Source organism: Hippopotamus amphibius, chromosome 5 (genome assembly GCF_030028045.1).
Source record: "Hippopotamus amphibius kiboko isolate mHipAmp2 chromosome 5, mHipAmp2.hap2, whole genome shotgun sequence".
Taxonomy (NCBI): Eukaryota; Metazoa; Chordata; class Mammalia; order Artiodactyla; family Hippopotamidae; genus Hippopotamus; species Hippopotamus amphibius.
The window spans coordinates 26,222,406-26,239,763 of record NC_080190.1 but is presented as its reverse complement, the minus strand read 5'-3'; the positions used below and the strand labels follow the sequence as shown (position 1 = coordinate 26,239,763).

The following is a 17,358-nucleotide window of genomic DNA, read 5'->3' as shown; positions in this document are numbered from 1 at the left end:
GACCATGAAGAACTTTGGACTTATTTTAAAATAAAGTACTCATTATACACATGGTATGGCCAATTGTCTTAGATATGCAAGTGGGAGGGCTTAGAATGGGAAAGAAAACTTTAGCATTACCCTGGTCAATTTTTATTAAAACTCCGTTGAAATAAATGGAGTTTAAATGCCCATTCTTCAGGGATTCTTGGTGCGGAGAAGAGACAGCACCGGCTGTTGTGAGTTCAAAGCAAGGGGTACTTTTCAGGTGTTTTTGGTTTGGTTTTTGTTTTTTTGTTTTGTTTTGTTTTTTGCTTTCTTACCACTCCTGCCACTCCGGCTTCTGAATCTGGGGCTATGTCTCTCCAGGTTGAATTATCCTAGCTGCGTCCTGGAGCACTTCCCCTCTGTCCCGACACGGCCCTGTTGCTCCAAATTTGGATTTGGGGCAAGAGGGGCGAGCCGGAGCGCTGTGGTCCTCGGAGTCTCCGGCAGGGGCAGCAAGCCCCATGGCCACGACTGTGAGAGCTGGTCGCTGGGCAGACTCCAGGAGAGCATGACTGATGATGCGACCAGGACCTTGGGGAAAGGTGAGTCCTCTTGACAAATGTCCGCGGGCTGGGGGCGCCCCATGGCTGGATGGTGGCTCTGGAGCGACGGCTGCCCGGCCTTGGCCCCCCCAGACCAGCAGCGCGGAGAGAAGGGGCAGGGTTCCTCCACGCAAAAGCCACGTGCAAAAAGAAGGTGTCCTCTCTGGGACCCGGGAGGTGGAGCGAGCGCTCTCGGCCCTCTTGGGGTCCTGGGGAGGCGACTGAGCCCCGGTCCCCTCTGGGCTAATCCGCCTCCCCGTACCCGCCTCCGCCCACAGGGAGCCCCGCCCCAGGGCCGGTCTCCGAGGGCCTGATCCGCCTCTACAGCATGAGGTTCTGCCCCTACGCGCACAGGACGCGCCTGGTCCTCCGGGCCAAAGGCATCAGGTGAGAAGCCGAGGGCCGCACAGGCGCGTGGGAATGTCTAATACCTGGGACGCCTCGCTCAGATTTCAGAGGCTCACTGTCCCTTTTTTTCTGAGGCAAAGTCAATAAACGGTTAGCAAAGGGCAGGTTCTTGAGCGGGCTGTCCTGAAATGCAGTCAGGCCTGTGCAGGAAACTTTTAGGACAACTCAGAGTGAACAGAATGATGGCTCTGGTGAGCTGATTCCTTCCCTAAAGCTTGTGAAAAAAGGCACCACGGAGGCTACCGAGGCCTTCTCTGACTGCTCCATCCAATGTGGACCCCACCCCACCCCACCCCACCCCACCCCAGGCATCTTCAGGTCAATTCCGTTGTCTTCATTGTGCTTACAATGCTTTCTTATTTGTTTATCCGGCTTTCCTTCACACCCCCCAGCTCCACTGCCCCTGCCACTCCCCAGTGCGCTTGCGTCTCTCTTATTCAGTGGGCCAGAAGAGAGCCTGGCACATAGTAGGTGCTTAAAACTGTTCTTTTTGAATGAATGAACAAATAGTTCCAAACAATGAAATAGAAGGAACTGATATCAAAGAGGTGTCTTGAAGGTTCCCACACACCTGAAAAATGGGTATACACCTGTCCAGAAGGAACTTTGCAAGACCAGCTCCTGCAAAGGAGATCTGGCTTTGGAAGGTAGAGCAACTTTGCTGGAATGGGGATGGCTGAACTGAGCCGACTCAAAGCGAAAGTGTTGAGAAGCGTTACTCCAGCCCCTGACGCTGGGCTTGGAGAGTCGGCCGTTCTGGGATGACTTCAGAGTTTAGGATTCATGTTTAAAAAGATGCAGAGACTAATACAGAGATATTTTAAAGAAAATTATGTAATTTTGCTCTGTGGAGTGTCTATGGCTTATATTTCCAGATTCTCCCCTCTTGCTCAATTCTACTTGGCACTAAGGTTACTTTTTTTTTTTTTTAAGAAAAATAACAATAGACTGATGTTTTACCCACAGTGATGAAGTGGCAGCTTAGGAACTGACGTAAATACTTCTTTAGGGCCGGGTTCTCTCATCCTGGGCACTGTTGACGTTTGGAACTGGATAATTCTTTGCTTTGGGTGCTTGGTGACAGGGAGGAGCTGTCCTGTGCATCCTGGGATATCTAGCAGCATCCCTGGCCTCTACCCATTAGATGGCAGTAGAACCCCCCTTCCCTCCAGTTATGGCAAACAAAAAATGTCTCCAGATATCAGATTTGTACTTTCAAACTTTAAAGTGTACCGAAATCTGTGGTGCTGTAGTTAAGCTTGTGAGCTCTAAGTCAGACTGCCTGGCCTCCCATCTTGGCTCTGCTACTTCCTAGTGGGTGATATTGGGCAGGAGATTCAACCACAAGGAGGCTTATTTCTCGAAGGGATGTGTTAAGTGTTTTCTTTGCCTCCCCTCGTTTGCTCCTCATAATAATTCCCCACCACTTCACCGGGAAATCGTGAGGAGTGAATGGGACAAGGCACAGAAAACATCCAACACATCTTACTGCAGGAATCAAGACAATGATGTTGTTATATTTTTCTTTGTACAAACCTAAATTCAAGAAAAAATACTTACTGCAAATTTTAATTTTTTTAAATTATTAATTAATTTATTAGCTGTGTTGGGTTTTCATTGCTGCGTGCGGGCTTTCTCTACTTGTGTTGAGTGGGGGCTACTCTTTGTTGTGGTGCAAGGGCTTCTTATTGCAGTGGCTTCTCTTGGTGCAGAGCACGGGCTCTAAGTGCACGGACTTCAGTAGTTGTGACACGTGGGCTCAGTAGTTGTGGCTTGAGGGCCCTAGAGCACAGGCTCAGTAGTTGTGGTGTGTGGACTTAGTTGCTCCACAGCATGTGGGATCTTCCTGGACCAGGGCTCAAACCCATGTCCTCTGCATTGGCAGGCGGATTCTTAACCACTGCACCACCAGGGAAGTCCTCAAATTTTAATTTTATAGATTGATTGCTTCTGCTTTCAAGATGAGTGTCTGCCTGCCTAAGCCTCTCATCTTTGTTCTGTCTTGTTTTCCTTTTGCTCTGTAAGCCATGAAGTTATCAACATTAACCTGAGAAATAAGCCTGAATGGTATTTTACAAAGCACCCTTTTGGCCAAATTCCTGTCCTGGAGAACAGCAAATGTCAACTGATCTACGAATCTGTCATCGCTTGTGAGTACCTGGATGACGCTTATCCTGGAAGGAAGCTGTATCCATATGACCCTTATGAGCGAGCTCGCCAAAAGATGTTATTGGAGCTATTCTATAAGGTATACCCAATTTCTTAGAAGCCACTTATATTCTATTTTACTTTGTACGTCTTTCCCAAACTCTAATCCATTTTAAAAGTCAAATCATTGGTGAAATTGATTTGTTTTAATATATGTGTGTGCCTTAGGAAGATAACTGGTGTAGGATTGTAGTAAAGCTGTGACCTCTGATATTAAAAGTTAAAGGCTTCGCTGATAGGTACTTTTCCATTTGAACTAGCAGTGTCAAGAGTTATGGTCATGGTATAGTTACGACTGTGTAACCTGAGGCAGGAATACTGAAAGAGTTGAAAACTGGTGATACTTTAAAGGAACTATTTCCAAAGTTCCAGGTATTAAAAATATTGGGGTGTGAAAAAGGTAATGCACAAAAGGAGATTGTTCTTTATAGGGAACAAGAGTGCCAACTGTCCAGGAAATGTGAAGAAGAGAGAAAAGGGGGCACCTGTTAATAATGGGAGAGAATGTGACGGAGAAATTTTACGATAGCTCTCTTTGAAAAGAGACAAAAATAACTCAATGATATTAATAGCTGACATCTACTGAGCACTTATGATACACCAAGCACTGCTCTAACTACTTTGTAAAGGTTAACTCATTGAATCCTCACCACTGCCCTGTATGGTGGGTACTATTTTCATATACATCCTTCAGATGAGAACACTGAGGCTTAGGGAGGGTAAGTGCCCCACTTAAGGTTGTACAGCACAGAAATAGCTGACCAGGTAAGGAGCACCGGAGAGCCCCTTTACAGCACCTTGTTTACCAGAGTGCTGTGACAAGTAGATCCTGAAACCACAGAGATGGCCCTCAGATGGCCCTGTTAAGTTGCAGTGACAAAACTCTGGCTGCATTTTTAAGCAGAGGAGCACGGAGTGCCCTTAGACTTCTCCACTAAGAACATGTGTCCTCTGATCAGGTCCCACATTTGACCAAGGAGTGTCTGGTAGCATTGAGATGCGGGAGAGAATGCGCTGATCTGAAGCTAGCCCTGCGTCAGGAGTTCTGCAACCTGGAAGAGGTACAAAACGGGGTCCCCTCCTGGCCAGATGCAGTGGAAGTGATGCAGGTCCCCACTCTGGCCACCCTGGCACACTCTGCTTTCACAGACTTACTCTTTCCCTGCCATACTTTGATAACTTCAGCTACTAAGAATCTGATTTTAACTTGTGGGTACTTGCCCTCCACTAACCTGCTCTGGAATTTTTCCTGAAAATCAGGCAAGGAGTTGGGGAGGGTGTGTGATGAATTTCTTCCTTTCCCAGAATTGCCACATTCCTTAAGTATCTCTGCATGGATTTGGTAGCTTCTGCCACTGGGTCCAAGGTCTATATTGGTTAGGGATTGTGTTTGGCTGCTAGTAAAAGGGACCTAACTTCTGTAAATTTGTCTTATAAGGATTTATTCTTTCACACACACACACATAAACCCAGAGGTAAGATAGTACAGGGTTGATTTGATGGCTTCTTCATGAAAGTTACCAAGGACTAAGGCTTTTTCTCTCTTCCTGTTCTGTCATTTTTGGTGCAATGCTCACATCCTCAAAATAACAAGATGGCTGCTAGAACTGCAGCCATCACATCCAAGTTCCAGGTTGCAGAAAGGACAACAGAAAGGAAAAAGTGGCAAAGGGCCATACTACTTTAAAGGCTTCCCTAAAAGTCTTACCCAATGACTACTTACATCTCATTGGCCAGAACTTAGTTGTAGTGTCACAAATATCTGTAGGGGAGGCTGGAAAATTTAGTCTTTTAGCTAGGAGCACCCTGCATAAAATCAGAGTTCTGTAATTAAGAAAGAAGGGGAAAGTGTCTATGGGTAAGCAAGGAGCAATGTCTGTACCAGATCCTCCTTTAATCTGGCAGTAATAGGGAATTCCCTGGTAGTCCAGTGGCCCAGTGATTAGGACTCTGCACCCTCACTGCTGAGGGCCCAGGTTCCATCCATGGTTGGGGAAGTAAGATCCCACATGCCCTGCGGCTTGGCCAAAAAAAAAAAAAAGAAAAAGAAAAATATCCGGCAATAATAGGGCTACTTACCCTATACATCTAGAATAACCTGGAAGGTGGTTCTTTGAGTTCCTTTATCTTTGTTCCAGAAACTGATAAGTTCCCCTTGTGGGTGGGTTGTAATTATTTTGGCGGCCAGAGAATGCTATTTTTATCCCCTTAAGGGAAGGCTGATTACTAAGAGTCTTCTATCTGACCTTTGTTAAGTGGAAGCAGTTAAATTTATTTACAGTTCAAGCTGCCTGTCTTGGATTTATGCAATTGCAGTATTTCTGGACGATGAATAGTTATGTGTAAGAAATGTCAGCCTTTGATCCTGAGAACATGTACTGTGGTCTTGATTCCAAGAAGGCAAGTGGGATAAGGTAGATCTTGGATCCTAAGCTCGGCTTTACTAGATTCCTGAACCTTTGGCAAGGTTCTGGACCCCTCTGTGCCTTGGTTTCCACATTTGTAGAATGAGAGAGTCTTTTAAAAGGTGTGTTCACAGAGTCTCTGGGTTCTACTGAGGGACAGTTGAATGAGGGGAGGACTGGTGGGTAGTTCCAGATCCTGCTTCAGCCAGACCAGCCCTCCTCTTAACACCGAATTTAAAGACATCTAATACATTTGAATTTGGAGAGGAAGGGGGACCTCTGCTTTCAAAAAGAAGTTTGAAAGCTCTTGCCCATAGAGAATGTTTAAGGTCTTTATTTCAAAGATTAGCTGAACTGATTTTATCATGTCTGGTTACCTTCTTACAGTTAAAAGCTGGGCCAGGGAAAGGAGCTGGGAAATAAAACCCTTTGAATTCAGAGATAATTAAAAACACATTCTGAACTGTCTCCCTCCTACTCTGCATTTGGATGATGGATGAACTTTGAAAATTACAGATTACTAACTAAACGTGTGATATTACAATGCAGGCATTAGTTGTGTTTTCCAGGGGAAGTGAACCTGTATTTTTGTGCCAGGCATGATGCTACAGGTACTTTGCATACACCCTCTCATTTGATCTTGCCAACAACCCTCTCAGATATAATAAATAGCATCAGTGAAAGCCACCTAAACCAGGGCTAGTTAGGGACCACCGAGTGTTCAGCATTGTTCTCCCAGATTTGAATGTGGTTTCTGTCCCATGAAATATTAGCAGGAATTATAACTACAATGTAGGCAATATCAGAATCCGAAATATGCCCACTGAGCTTGAATCATTGGATTCATTCCTCTCAAGACCAGTGTATTCACTCCAGGAGATTCTAGTGAAATTGAAACTTGTCAGAATAATTCTAACAGCGACGGTCCCTCTCTGTTAATAGAGATGATGTGTACAACTTTTTCCCATGCTTTTGCACAATCAGATTTTCCGTGAGTTGAAAATATCTTAAATATCCATTGGCTTTCTGAGTGATAAACAACTCAGGAGACCAATGTGTAATTTTCTACCGCGTTATCCTCAAGCAAACGGCTCAGTTTAACATTTGCAGCCTTACACCCTGACATCTGAAATAAATGCCCTGTTTGACTTTAAAATTTTTCTTTAAAAAAAAATTTCATCGAAATTAAAGGTTTATTGTGCTTGTTATATAACCACGTTTTTCTGTTACTTTTACAATTCTTTGAGGTATGTTACTGCTGCTTTTATTATCAAACCAGCCTCCCCACTTGCCTTCCTGTGCTGAACATTTTCCTGAGTTTTAAAACTGTTGGGTTGCCCTTCTCTAGCAGCACGTTCTGACTTCAAGATGATTTGCAGCTTTTACTGAATCATTAATCTCAGCAGCATACTTTTTTTTTGGTCCTTTTTTTAAGCTTTATTTTTTTTAATGTTTATTACTGACTTTCATTTCAAAAAATAGCACCTGATCCCACCTTCGTTTTATCTTTGTGGATTTGAATGTTGGCAGAACCTTTCAGCTATTCTTTTTTCGGATGGCAGTGCCTTCATTCTAAATAGTTTCCTCGTGGAAGTAGCCCAATCAAGTCCAAGTGCAGTGAAGGACAGGATTCAGCCGGATTTCAGTCACTCTCCATCTCTTTCCAACCCTCCCAGTTACAGGCAACTAATAATTTACTTTCTTTTCTTTTTTTTTTGAATTTATTTTATTTATTTTATTTTTTGGCTGCATTGGGTCTTTGTTGCTGTGCGCGGGCTTTCTCTAGTTGTGGTGAGGGGGGTCTACTCTTCGTTGCAGTGCTCCGGCTTCCCATTGCAGTGGCTTCTCTTGTTTTGGAATATGGGCTCTGGTCGCACCGGCTTCAGTAGCTGTGGCACATGGGCTCAGTAGTTGTGGCTCATGGGTTCTAGAGTGCAGCCTCAGTAGTTGCGGCACACAGGCTTAGTTGCTCTGATGCATGTGGGATCTTCCTGGACCAGGGCTCGAACACCTGTCCCCTGTATCAGCAGACGATTCTTAACCACTGCACCACCAGGGAAGCCCTAATTTACTTTCTGTCTCTATGGATTTACCTGTTTTGGACATTTCATATACGTGACTCATTTAATGTTAGCCTTCCATGTGTTTCTTTTACTTAGCATAATGTTTTCAAGTTCCATCCTTTATTCCTTTTTGTGGTTTAGTAGTATTTCATTGTGTGGAAACACCAAGTCTTGTTTATCCATGCATCAGTTGATGGATACTTGCGTTGTTTCCACTTTTTGGCTCTTATGAATAATGTTGCTGTGAACATTCATGTACAAGATTTCGGGTCAGACATATGTTGTCAGTTCTCTTGGATTTGCTAGCTAATTTAGCACATCTACCAATGTGCTATTTTTTGGTTGTAACCACCATTCGTCCACACTAGGAAAGTTGTTTCTTCTAGGCATGGTGGCTAGTTGAGGGTTTTAGTGTTGTTGCTAGTTTGGTAACTTAATTCATTGTCCAATGCTGACAGATGCTTTCTAGGTAAATTAATATTTGCTTTATTTCTTTAAATAACCTTGCTCTATACCTTCTCCCACCATGTAAATAATATAATAATAATTATCCTTGTTATTTAATAATTAATTTTACTCTGATTAAAAAGTAATATGTGTTCATTAGAGAAAGTTTGGAAAATACAGAAAAATATGGAAACTAAGGAAAGAAATCCATAATCCCACTACTCAGAAACAACCACTGTTATTATTTTTTCTGTCCTTTTCTTATGTATATTATGTAGTTGAAATTGTACTGTATGTAGAACTTGGTTACCATTATGACAAAAGGATTTTCCCCATATTTTAATAAACTCTATAAATGCTTATTTATGAGTATAAGGGTGTTTATTAGAGCAGCCTTATTTGTTATGGTGAAAAATTATAAACGTCATTGTACATTAGATAGGGAATGGTTCAATGAATTATGCCCATCTTGTGGAATTCTGTAGAACAATTAAAAATGAGGTAGATTCATGTGCACTGAGATGAAAAGATTGCCTAGAAATACTAAATGAATTGCCCAGTAATACAAGTAACATGATCCAATTTTGTAGAAGAAAACAAAACTTAGCTATATATGCATATATAGATACCTATAAATAAACACCTGGAAAAATGTCTGGAGAGACACACATCAGACTCCTACTGGTAACTACTTCTGGGGAGAAGATTAGCACTGCGGTGGGAAAGAAAAGTAGTTAAGACAGGGATAGGAAGGGAGAGTCTTTGCCTTTTATACTACTTTTTGTGTTTGAGTTTTTTTTTAGATAATGAGAAATGCATTTGTCTCTTACATGTGTAATTATTAAGGATCGGAAAAAAAGCACTTTTCATTCTGCGTATAAGCCATCGTTATTTATCCAGCACACTCATTAGGGTTATTTAGTTTGTTTCAGTTGCTTACCATTATGAATGATGCTGCCTAGAACAGCTGCTTCTTTGCATAAAAAGCCTTTTCTCTATTTTAGAATCTGTCCTTAGGCTGTACTTCCAGGAATGGAATTACCAGATCAAAGGGTATGACCACTTTAGAGGCTGGAGCTGGAGGTGGCTAAATGCTTCCCCCAAGACATGTGCTGTATACCCCCCACCCTCAGTATGTGGAAAATGCCCGTTGTACCATCCCCTTTTCACTGTTGGGAGATTTCATTTAAAAGGATATTTGTCTCTTTGGAGAAACAGTAGTTTCTCATCATTGACTTACTGTGTATTTCTTTGATTGCCAGTGAGGTGGTAGGTTTTCCCCAAAGTATTCCATCTCTTTGTGTTTTATTTGTGAAAATGATCTGCTACCCATCTGTTTGTCGAGGTCTTACTGATTTTCCTTGTTGATTTTTTTTTAAAAGAATTCCTTTTATATAAAGGATATTGGCCTGTTTTTAAGACACAAATTTTGGTTTTGTTTTAACTTTGTTTTGTACATGTATAAACATAACATTATTTTTCTATAAGTCTTTCCTGTTGTGATTTCTTCCAGTGCTTTTATACATAGGAAATCCTCTCCTCTTTCAGTGATTTGATATTCATTTATATTTTCATCCACCACCCATCACCTTAAAGATATTTGACTTGTCAAGCCTTGCCCCACTAGCTTTCCCCCCCTACTATCTTACAAATATATTTTGACAAAAGAATTAAGCCCATGAAAAGGATTCCAGGATAGAATTTTCAGGATGGTCCTTTGATCCCCCCAAATGTTGACAGGTTGCATTCTGAATCTTCACAGGGAGCTCCAGGTTGTAAGTGGTGACCAGCAGGAGAGGCATGTTCTGCACAGACCCTATGTCTGAGGCTTCCTTCTAGAGAAGTGGTTTTATCTATACTCTTAAGTTAGTTCTATACCTTTGGTTTGTTTTAAAGGGAATCTGTTCATCTTAGATAGCTCAGTCTCAGCTATGGTATGTTAGTGTAGCAGGAACCCGAAATTTGAAATCTTGAGAATCTCCCCTTATCTTGTAGAAACTTAGAAAAAAAATTTCTGCCCTGGAGATGAGTACTTTGCTTCTGCTTCTGGGTTAAGGGCCTGCACTGCTGATTTTAGGAAAGGTGACTTCGTGTATTTTGTTGGGGGACGGGTGTCTCCTTCTTAAGAACTATTTCCATCAAGAAAAGCCTCTTTCTTCCTCCTCCAGCCAGGACAGCAGTACCCGCTGAGAGCCACGGGGCTGTCCTGGGTAGAGGCCTGGGATTTCTCCACAGTGGTGTAAATGACCACTTGCAGGGCAGGTGCCAGCATCAAGGTCTGAAGTGCAGTATTGAAGCTGCACTTGAGAGTCCAAGACTGCAGACTGAAGCCTTTGAGGATGCTTGGTTTGAGGAAGTCTGGGCTTCTCTTCTCTTTATGATCTCGATCCTCAGAACTTTTGCAGATTTCCTTTTCCACCCTGGTGAGCCTTCTGGCTGGGAAGCCGCGGCCAGTGCGCCTAACCATGATGGCCACGAGGGGGAGCCGCGCGCGCTTCTTCCTTCTACGTGCGCCGTAGCGCGAGCCTCCTTTCGTTCGCCTGGGGGCGCCCGAGAGGCCTTCGCCGTGGATGAGCGGCCTTTCCAGGCTTTTCAAGTTCCGGGGTGGAGACAGCGGTACTCAAGTCTCACCAAGCAGTCCCCCCCTCCTCATCTGCATGCTCACTCCAGATCCCTTGTCATATCTTAAAGCAGGAAAAAGGATCTGTAGTCATTTTTCAGTGAACTGGAGAACAGAAAGTTTTGAAAATAGTTTTCTACTATTCCAGAACTTCAAATGGCTTTCCCCTAAAATATCTCAATTCTTAAGCCTGAATTGAAGATGTAGTAATACATTAAGGAACCTGAGGGCTTGAAGCTAGAGCCTCAACTCCTTCCCCTGGCCGTGTGTGGCCTTCTGGGGATGTCTGGGGCCTTGGCGGGAAAACATCTTCTCTAAGCAGGCCCTCTGACCTTGCTTGACGATACCAAGGACAGTAGTTCTGAGAGTGAGGGAGTCCATTTTGAGAAAAGCTATTCAACATTAAGAATGGCCAGTATCATTATATGTGGCAGATGGGTGACAGAAATAACTCAAAGCACGGTTTTTTAAAATGACATTGGATATTCACATAAGCACCGCTAGGTAGGTGGAGGTATAGCTGCAATTTCCTGTTCTATTTCTGATGACAGAACACTTAGGAAAGATAAGACCTTGGACATTAAGACTGTTAGTTTATTTTACCTCTGACTATCCTAAAATTTGTCAGAGCAGCTAACTGGCTATAAGCAAGAGACTTAGTTTACGCTGAGAACACAGAAGAACTATTTTAAGTCAAGTTGCCTGAAGACCTTCTTATCGCATGGTATGAAACAGGAAAGAGAGAATTTTGAAAAGCTCTTTTGCCATGATTGTGTCTCACCTCTCAGGCATTTAGGTGCTCTGGCAGAGCCTCTGATTGAGAGAGAGTGAGAAAGAGGAGGATTGAGAGGGGAGTTCTCACAAGGATGCTCAGAGCTGGGCCAGTCCTTGGCTGTAGAGGGAAAGAGGTTTTCAGAGTTTGCTGATTCTAAACTTTTTGCTGATACTTAAATTTAAAGAACAGGCAAAGAATTCACAAGAGACTTGGGGAAGCCTCTGTGGTTAGAGCCCTCATACATACATATTTGAAGTTGAATGACACAGGGTTGACAGTAATCTGGGACTTAGAAGAATGGTGTTTTTGTCTCAGCTCTGGCACTAACCAGAGAGCCCTCTTACTTCCCTGGGATGGAGTTTCCTCCTGTGTAAGCAAGAGTCTCTCATGCTTCCACACAGGAGACAAGAATCAGCTCACCAGCGTGTTTTCCTCTCCACTTGAACTGCCAGGAAACTCAAGTCAAATTCAAAGTTTTATTTATTAAGGAACTCTGTAGGAGCCTTGGCTTGAGACCATTTTCCTTCCTTATTTTGACCTTCTGTTCTGACTTTTATTTTCCCTGATCTTAGCATGTCATTATTTTTCATATTTAACATTTTAGTGTACACATTTTTGCACCTTTAATCCTTTGTAAATTGAGCATGGTATAAATGAATGGAAAAATGGAAAGGGAGTCACACTGGATGAATCCCAGTGGCCCTTCCAGTACTAGAGTTCTGTGATTCTAAGGGGACAAGTCAGTTCACATGTCTGGAAGGTCTCAGGCGTGCAGAGGAGGTAGCTCTCCTATTGAAGATCCTAAGGATGGTAATAAACCTCCAAGGAGGCCTGGCCAGGATGTGCTTCTGGGTCACGGTGATGTGTCTGTAAGGGAGCCAGCACTTTGTGCTGGTTTATAGGAAGACTGCTTTTCTATTGGGATTTTTAGACTTGCTCTATATGAACTCTGGTGGAGAAATGCCTGTTTGAGGCAGGGCTCAAGAGTCTGCAGCTGTATCAAGAACTCCAAGGAATTTTGATGTCACTTGGATTTAAGAAAGTCTGAGAGAATGTGTCTATGTATTTCAGGGGTCGGGGAGATGCTGGCAGAAGATAATTGATGTCTCATCCATGTCATCCATATGCTTATCTTGACTTTTTATTGTACTAAGCACCTTGATAAGGCTTGAAAGACTTTATGAGTGTTTATATAAAAATGTATCTATAAGATTATATATATTCAAAGGCATACTCCTACTTTGAGTAAATTTTCAGCTTTTAAAATATATACTAAATAAACATCAATTACTAAGCAGTTATTCATTTCAAAATATCTCATCACTTTACCAAAGGACTCATCATGGGTTCCAGTTTATGTCCATGTATGGTCTGTTTTGAGAAGGACTTTCTCAAGAGCACATCTACTCTGTAAAGGAGAAGAACTATATAGAAGTTCCAGAGTTGATCGGTTTAGATTCAGTTCTGATTTGTGCCACGAAGGCCAATAATAGGCTAGAGGTATACGTTTCAAAGCCAGTGATAAACGTTTGGGTGATTACTCTCTGTTCCTGAGCATAAAGAAGGTTTGGGGCTTTCTGGAATCCATAAAAACTGAACAGTTTGTTCCTTTCCCCTGTAAATCAGGTCTTATTTACACATGACGGCAAATAGCCTGTGTTTTGAGTTTTCACTGGCCAGATTCTGCCGTGTTAGTACCATCTAGTGAGTTTCTTTGAGCAAAGTGACGCCACCTAACATTTTTTCAGACTTTCAGGACACCAGTCAGGGGGACTCCTCTGTGCACCCCTCCGTGTGCCACACTGGGAGGTAATGAAGACATGGATTAGGGCACCAAGATTTGCTTTCTCCTCTGAGAAGGGTGGCAGGTGGGGGGGGGGGGTCCCATTGATCTTTTCTGTAGGGGAAGGATTTGCTTTCTGTAGATATAACCTCTGGGGGTTTCTGTGCTTTCTCATGTTTACTCATGAGGTGATTCTGTCACTCCTCGCCGTAGCCTCTGAGGTAGGCCCTAACATTACCACCATCATACAGACGACAAAACTGAGGCTTGGAGGAGGAGGTGGGTAAGTCGCCTGGGTTCCGTGTTGAATCAGAGGTAGAGCCCAGGGTAGGACCAGGTCTGCCGGGTCTAGAGCTCATTCTTGACTCCCGCCCTAGACTACATCATAGAGGCAACAAGTTGGCCTGGGGAACAAAGAATTAAGCCTGAGAAACAGAGAGAGGAAGTTTGAAATCTAGGTGAAAGATATAGGAATCTCGATCTATGGCTACAGGGAAGTAGTTAGTTGATCATGCATTTCATGGGTCACAGAGAGTCTTTTGCTTGATTTAACTAGGTACCTGGCATCATACTTTTCTCTATGGGAAGATCTGGCCCAACCATAACCTCTGCTAAGCACTGCTGCTTTTTAAATATTCAAGTACCTTCCCTCTCCTCCTCCGCTCTGTCTTTGGCCATCTCTCTGTTAAGAGTTTATCTGTTTTCTTGATGGTTCATCTATCTGGGTTGATTTGTCCCATTTGAGAATGAGAAATTTTATTTTAATGTAAAATGTTGATAGTGTTGCATGGCCAACACATGTGACGTTCAAAGGGCTCAAATAAACAAAGAAAGTGGTGGGGTTTGAGCGAGCCCATTAGATAGCCCTGGTCTTCGCTGCCTTAGTTTTGAATTGGCTGAGAAATAAGGCAAAAGGGGAAGACGTGTGGAGACTCTGATATTCCCTTTATTGCGGATGAAGTGAACCCTAGAGAATGGGGGTCATGACTGCAGCAAGTGAGGTTCCCAATGTGGCCCCTCCCTCCCAGTAACGGGCAGTGCTGGTCAGAGGCAGGGCCCCCTCTCCAGGGTCTGAGCTTGTCCCTGGAAAGCTTAGCACGGGGAGGAGCCTGTTCTAGGTTGAGAGGGAACGGCCAGGCTGGGCCGTCCTTCCAAATCCTCCAATCAGATGAGCCGCGTGGATGCTCCAGGGTTGAAAGGAGGGTGGGGCTGAGTGTGGCCAGGAGTATGACCCTGAAGAAGGTAGAAAAAACCCCAGGGAAAGGGAATAAGCATTCATCTAACAAAATAGGGGCTTCCTAGGTGGCGCAGTGGTTGAGAATCTGCTTGACAATGCAGAGGTCACGGGTTCCATCCCAGCTCCAGGAAGATCCCACATGCCACAGAGAAACTAAGCCCGTGTGCCCAAAAAAAAAAAAAAAAAAAACACATATACATCTAACAAAATGGAAGGAGAATCAAAGCCTTGTTTCTCCTTCTTTGGGAATTAATTTGATATTTGTATTTATATAAATAAATATGCCAGCAGATAGGTAAATTAACTTGCTTTTGCTCTGATTAAACTTTCAGATTCTTGGCTATCAGAACACCATCTTCTTTGGTGGAGACTGTATATCCATGATTGATTACCTCTTTTGGCCCTGGTTTGAGCGGCTGGATGTATATGGAATAGCCGAGTAAGACAATTAACCATGTGATCGTGGATTCCTGGGGTCACACCAGTGCTTGAAATGGTCTGTGTGCCTTTGTCCTCCTCTGGACATGTTTCACGTGAATGTGAAATGCAATTGGGTTTTAAACTATGTGTTTCCTTGTTCAAAACACATCTGTGCTCTTATGCCACTACCTGCGGACCCAAACTTTACTCATATTTCTGCTGATAAAACTGTATCCGAAGCCTCCGGCTGTGCTTCGGAGTCCGCTGTCCTCACCACCCCCTCAGCGCAGGCTGGTGGTGAACGCTGAAGCAGGTGGAGGGTCTCAGGCACAGGGTTTTGGTGGCTTGTCTACAGCTCCCTCAGTGGCCCTCCACCTGCTCCTGCCGTGTCACCCAGTAGACCCCACACACCTTGCTCACACCTTAATTCCCCGAGGAATCTTTCCCTAGATAGGAATAATACCCTTCAAGAAAGAAATGATTTTTAAAGTAATATATGCTTGATGTTATACAAACAAACAAAATGGCCAGCCATACGCCATGGAAGTGTAGGGATGTTTAAAGTAGAAGAAATTGCGCGGGAGACTCTGGGAGACTGCATAGGAGCCTGGGCACAACAGCTGCTCTGTTCCCATGATGCTCACAGGAGAAGCTGAACTTGTGCTGGCTCTGCTCTCACACCAGTCGGTTGCATGGTGGGTGCTGGACATTCTGGTTTTCGGGAATCCGGTCCTGCTGAGGTAGACCTGCGTCTGGACCTTCATGATGCACACACTTGAGTCTACCCAGGAGGCACCTTCCCACTTAGGGAAGGTCAGATATAACAAACTTGGATATTTTAAACTATGTTGCAACATAAACATTGCAAAAAGCTGTCTCCTCTGGGAACAGAGTATTGAACCACAGATTAGGAACCCTCACCTCTTCTGGATTTTCCACTAACAAGTTTACTGTCTGGGGAAGTCGCTTTACAGATCTTAGACCTAAACGTCCTGTTCGGTCTCTGAAAGGGCCCGGTCAGCTCCATTATTTCAAGGTTTAATGATTGTTTTAGTCTTTCTAAAAAAGTGTTTTTGGAAACTACTTGTCTTTATTTTTTTCAAACTCCCTAAAGTAAAATCTGAGAATGACAGAAGAGTGTGTCGTTCAGGGGGTTGTCTTTTTGTTGGTAAACAGTGAAGCACAGATCCCTGATTTCTCCAGCGCATTCAATCCACAAGCTTTTGAACTGCAGGGTCAAAAGCAACAACTTTTGCAATTCTAAAGCATGCACAGCCATGCCAAGAATCAGATTTTCCTCTAGTAAGTGAGTGCTCAGTTGATAGTTAGGTAACTAAGATGACTTTATTGCCCCAATAAACCCATGTCTTGCACCTCGTAAGTCTAAAAAGCGATCCGTGTCCCCTTTCCCCTTCAGCCGTGCTAACGCTTCTCTCCTGTCCTGCAGCTGTGTGAACCACACCCCCGCGCTCCGGCTCTGGATCGCAGCCATGAAGCAGGACCCCACAGTATGTGCTCTTCTCATAGATAAGAACATCTTCCTGGGCTTCCTGAATCTCTATTTTCAGAACAACCCTGATGCCTTTGACTACGGGCTAAGTTGCTGAGCCTTGCAGTTCACACCTTCACCACCCGGAATTCCCAAGCACGTCGTGATTCTGCATCAGCACTGGTTTGGTGGGGCAGTCAATTTCTGTTTGTTTCCTTTGAGGTTCCCAATAAACATGGAGAGAGAATCATTTCTGATAATCATTTGTACGACTCCTCTAGCCCACAGCATGTAATGATTCTCTAGAAATCTCAGTGCTGATGTCCAGGGACATTTTGGGGGCCTGTGTGCCTCCTGGCTCCATGGTTTTCAACCCGGTTTGACCTCCAGGTTGTTGGTGCTGATGCTGATGTTGAGGTTCAAGGCCGCCCCATCACTGATGCTTGTCACGGCAGATTGGCACCCTTCACAACTTCCTAGTGAGAGAGTTGAGAAGGAAGAAAACACTTCAAGTCCGAATACTTTTCACTTGGCAATTGAAAGCTGCAGTCCCTGTGGCTGTGCACGAGTTTCATTCTCCCTCAAACTTTGGCCGTGGGCCCGGGAGACACCGAGGGTCTTGTGACTGAAAGAATTCCAAAGCAGGAAATGAAACACCCATTATCACTCTGGACTAACGACATCAGAATATCACCGGTGCTGTCAGGGCTGAGGATGGCTCACAAAATGTTCTATAGCCAACATCCTGCCTTGAAAAAGTACACACGCCCCAAACCCAGTCACAGGCAAAGGTCATTCTGTTGGATTTGCGTCACAGATGCTTTCAATTCATCCCAACACATGTCTCTGGTTGCTGGTTGTGTACCAAGCCTGGGCTGTGTGGGTGATGAAGATGACAAAGGTGACAAAGACACAGGAGCCCCTGATCTCTCCA

The 17,358-nt window shown here is 43.9% G+C and overlaps 1 protein-coding gene across 2 annotated transcripts; it reads left to right on the top strand.

The window, feature by feature from the left end:
• Positions 1-354: 354 nt before the first annotated feature.
• Positions 355-16,845, top strand: GSTO2 (glutathione S-transferase omega 2). 2 transcript variants are annotated; one of them, XM_057734847.1, is made up of 6 exons: positions 355-569; positions 848-956; positions 3,003-3,225; positions 4,145-4,246; positions 14,848-14,954; positions 16,383-16,845. In XM_057734847.1, the coding sequence occupies exons 1-6, from the start codon at positions 536-538 to the stop codon at positions 16,540-16,542; spliced, it is 735 nt and encodes a 244-aa protein (XP_057590830.1). In that variant the 5' UTR covers positions 355-535; the 3' UTR covers positions 16,543-16,845. The 2 variants fall into 2 exon arrangements, with proteins under 2 accessions (XP_057590830.1, XP_057590832.1); XM_057734849.1 differs by lacking the exon at positions 4,145-4,246.
• The last annotated feature ends 513 nt before the right edge of the window (positions 16,846-17,358 follow it).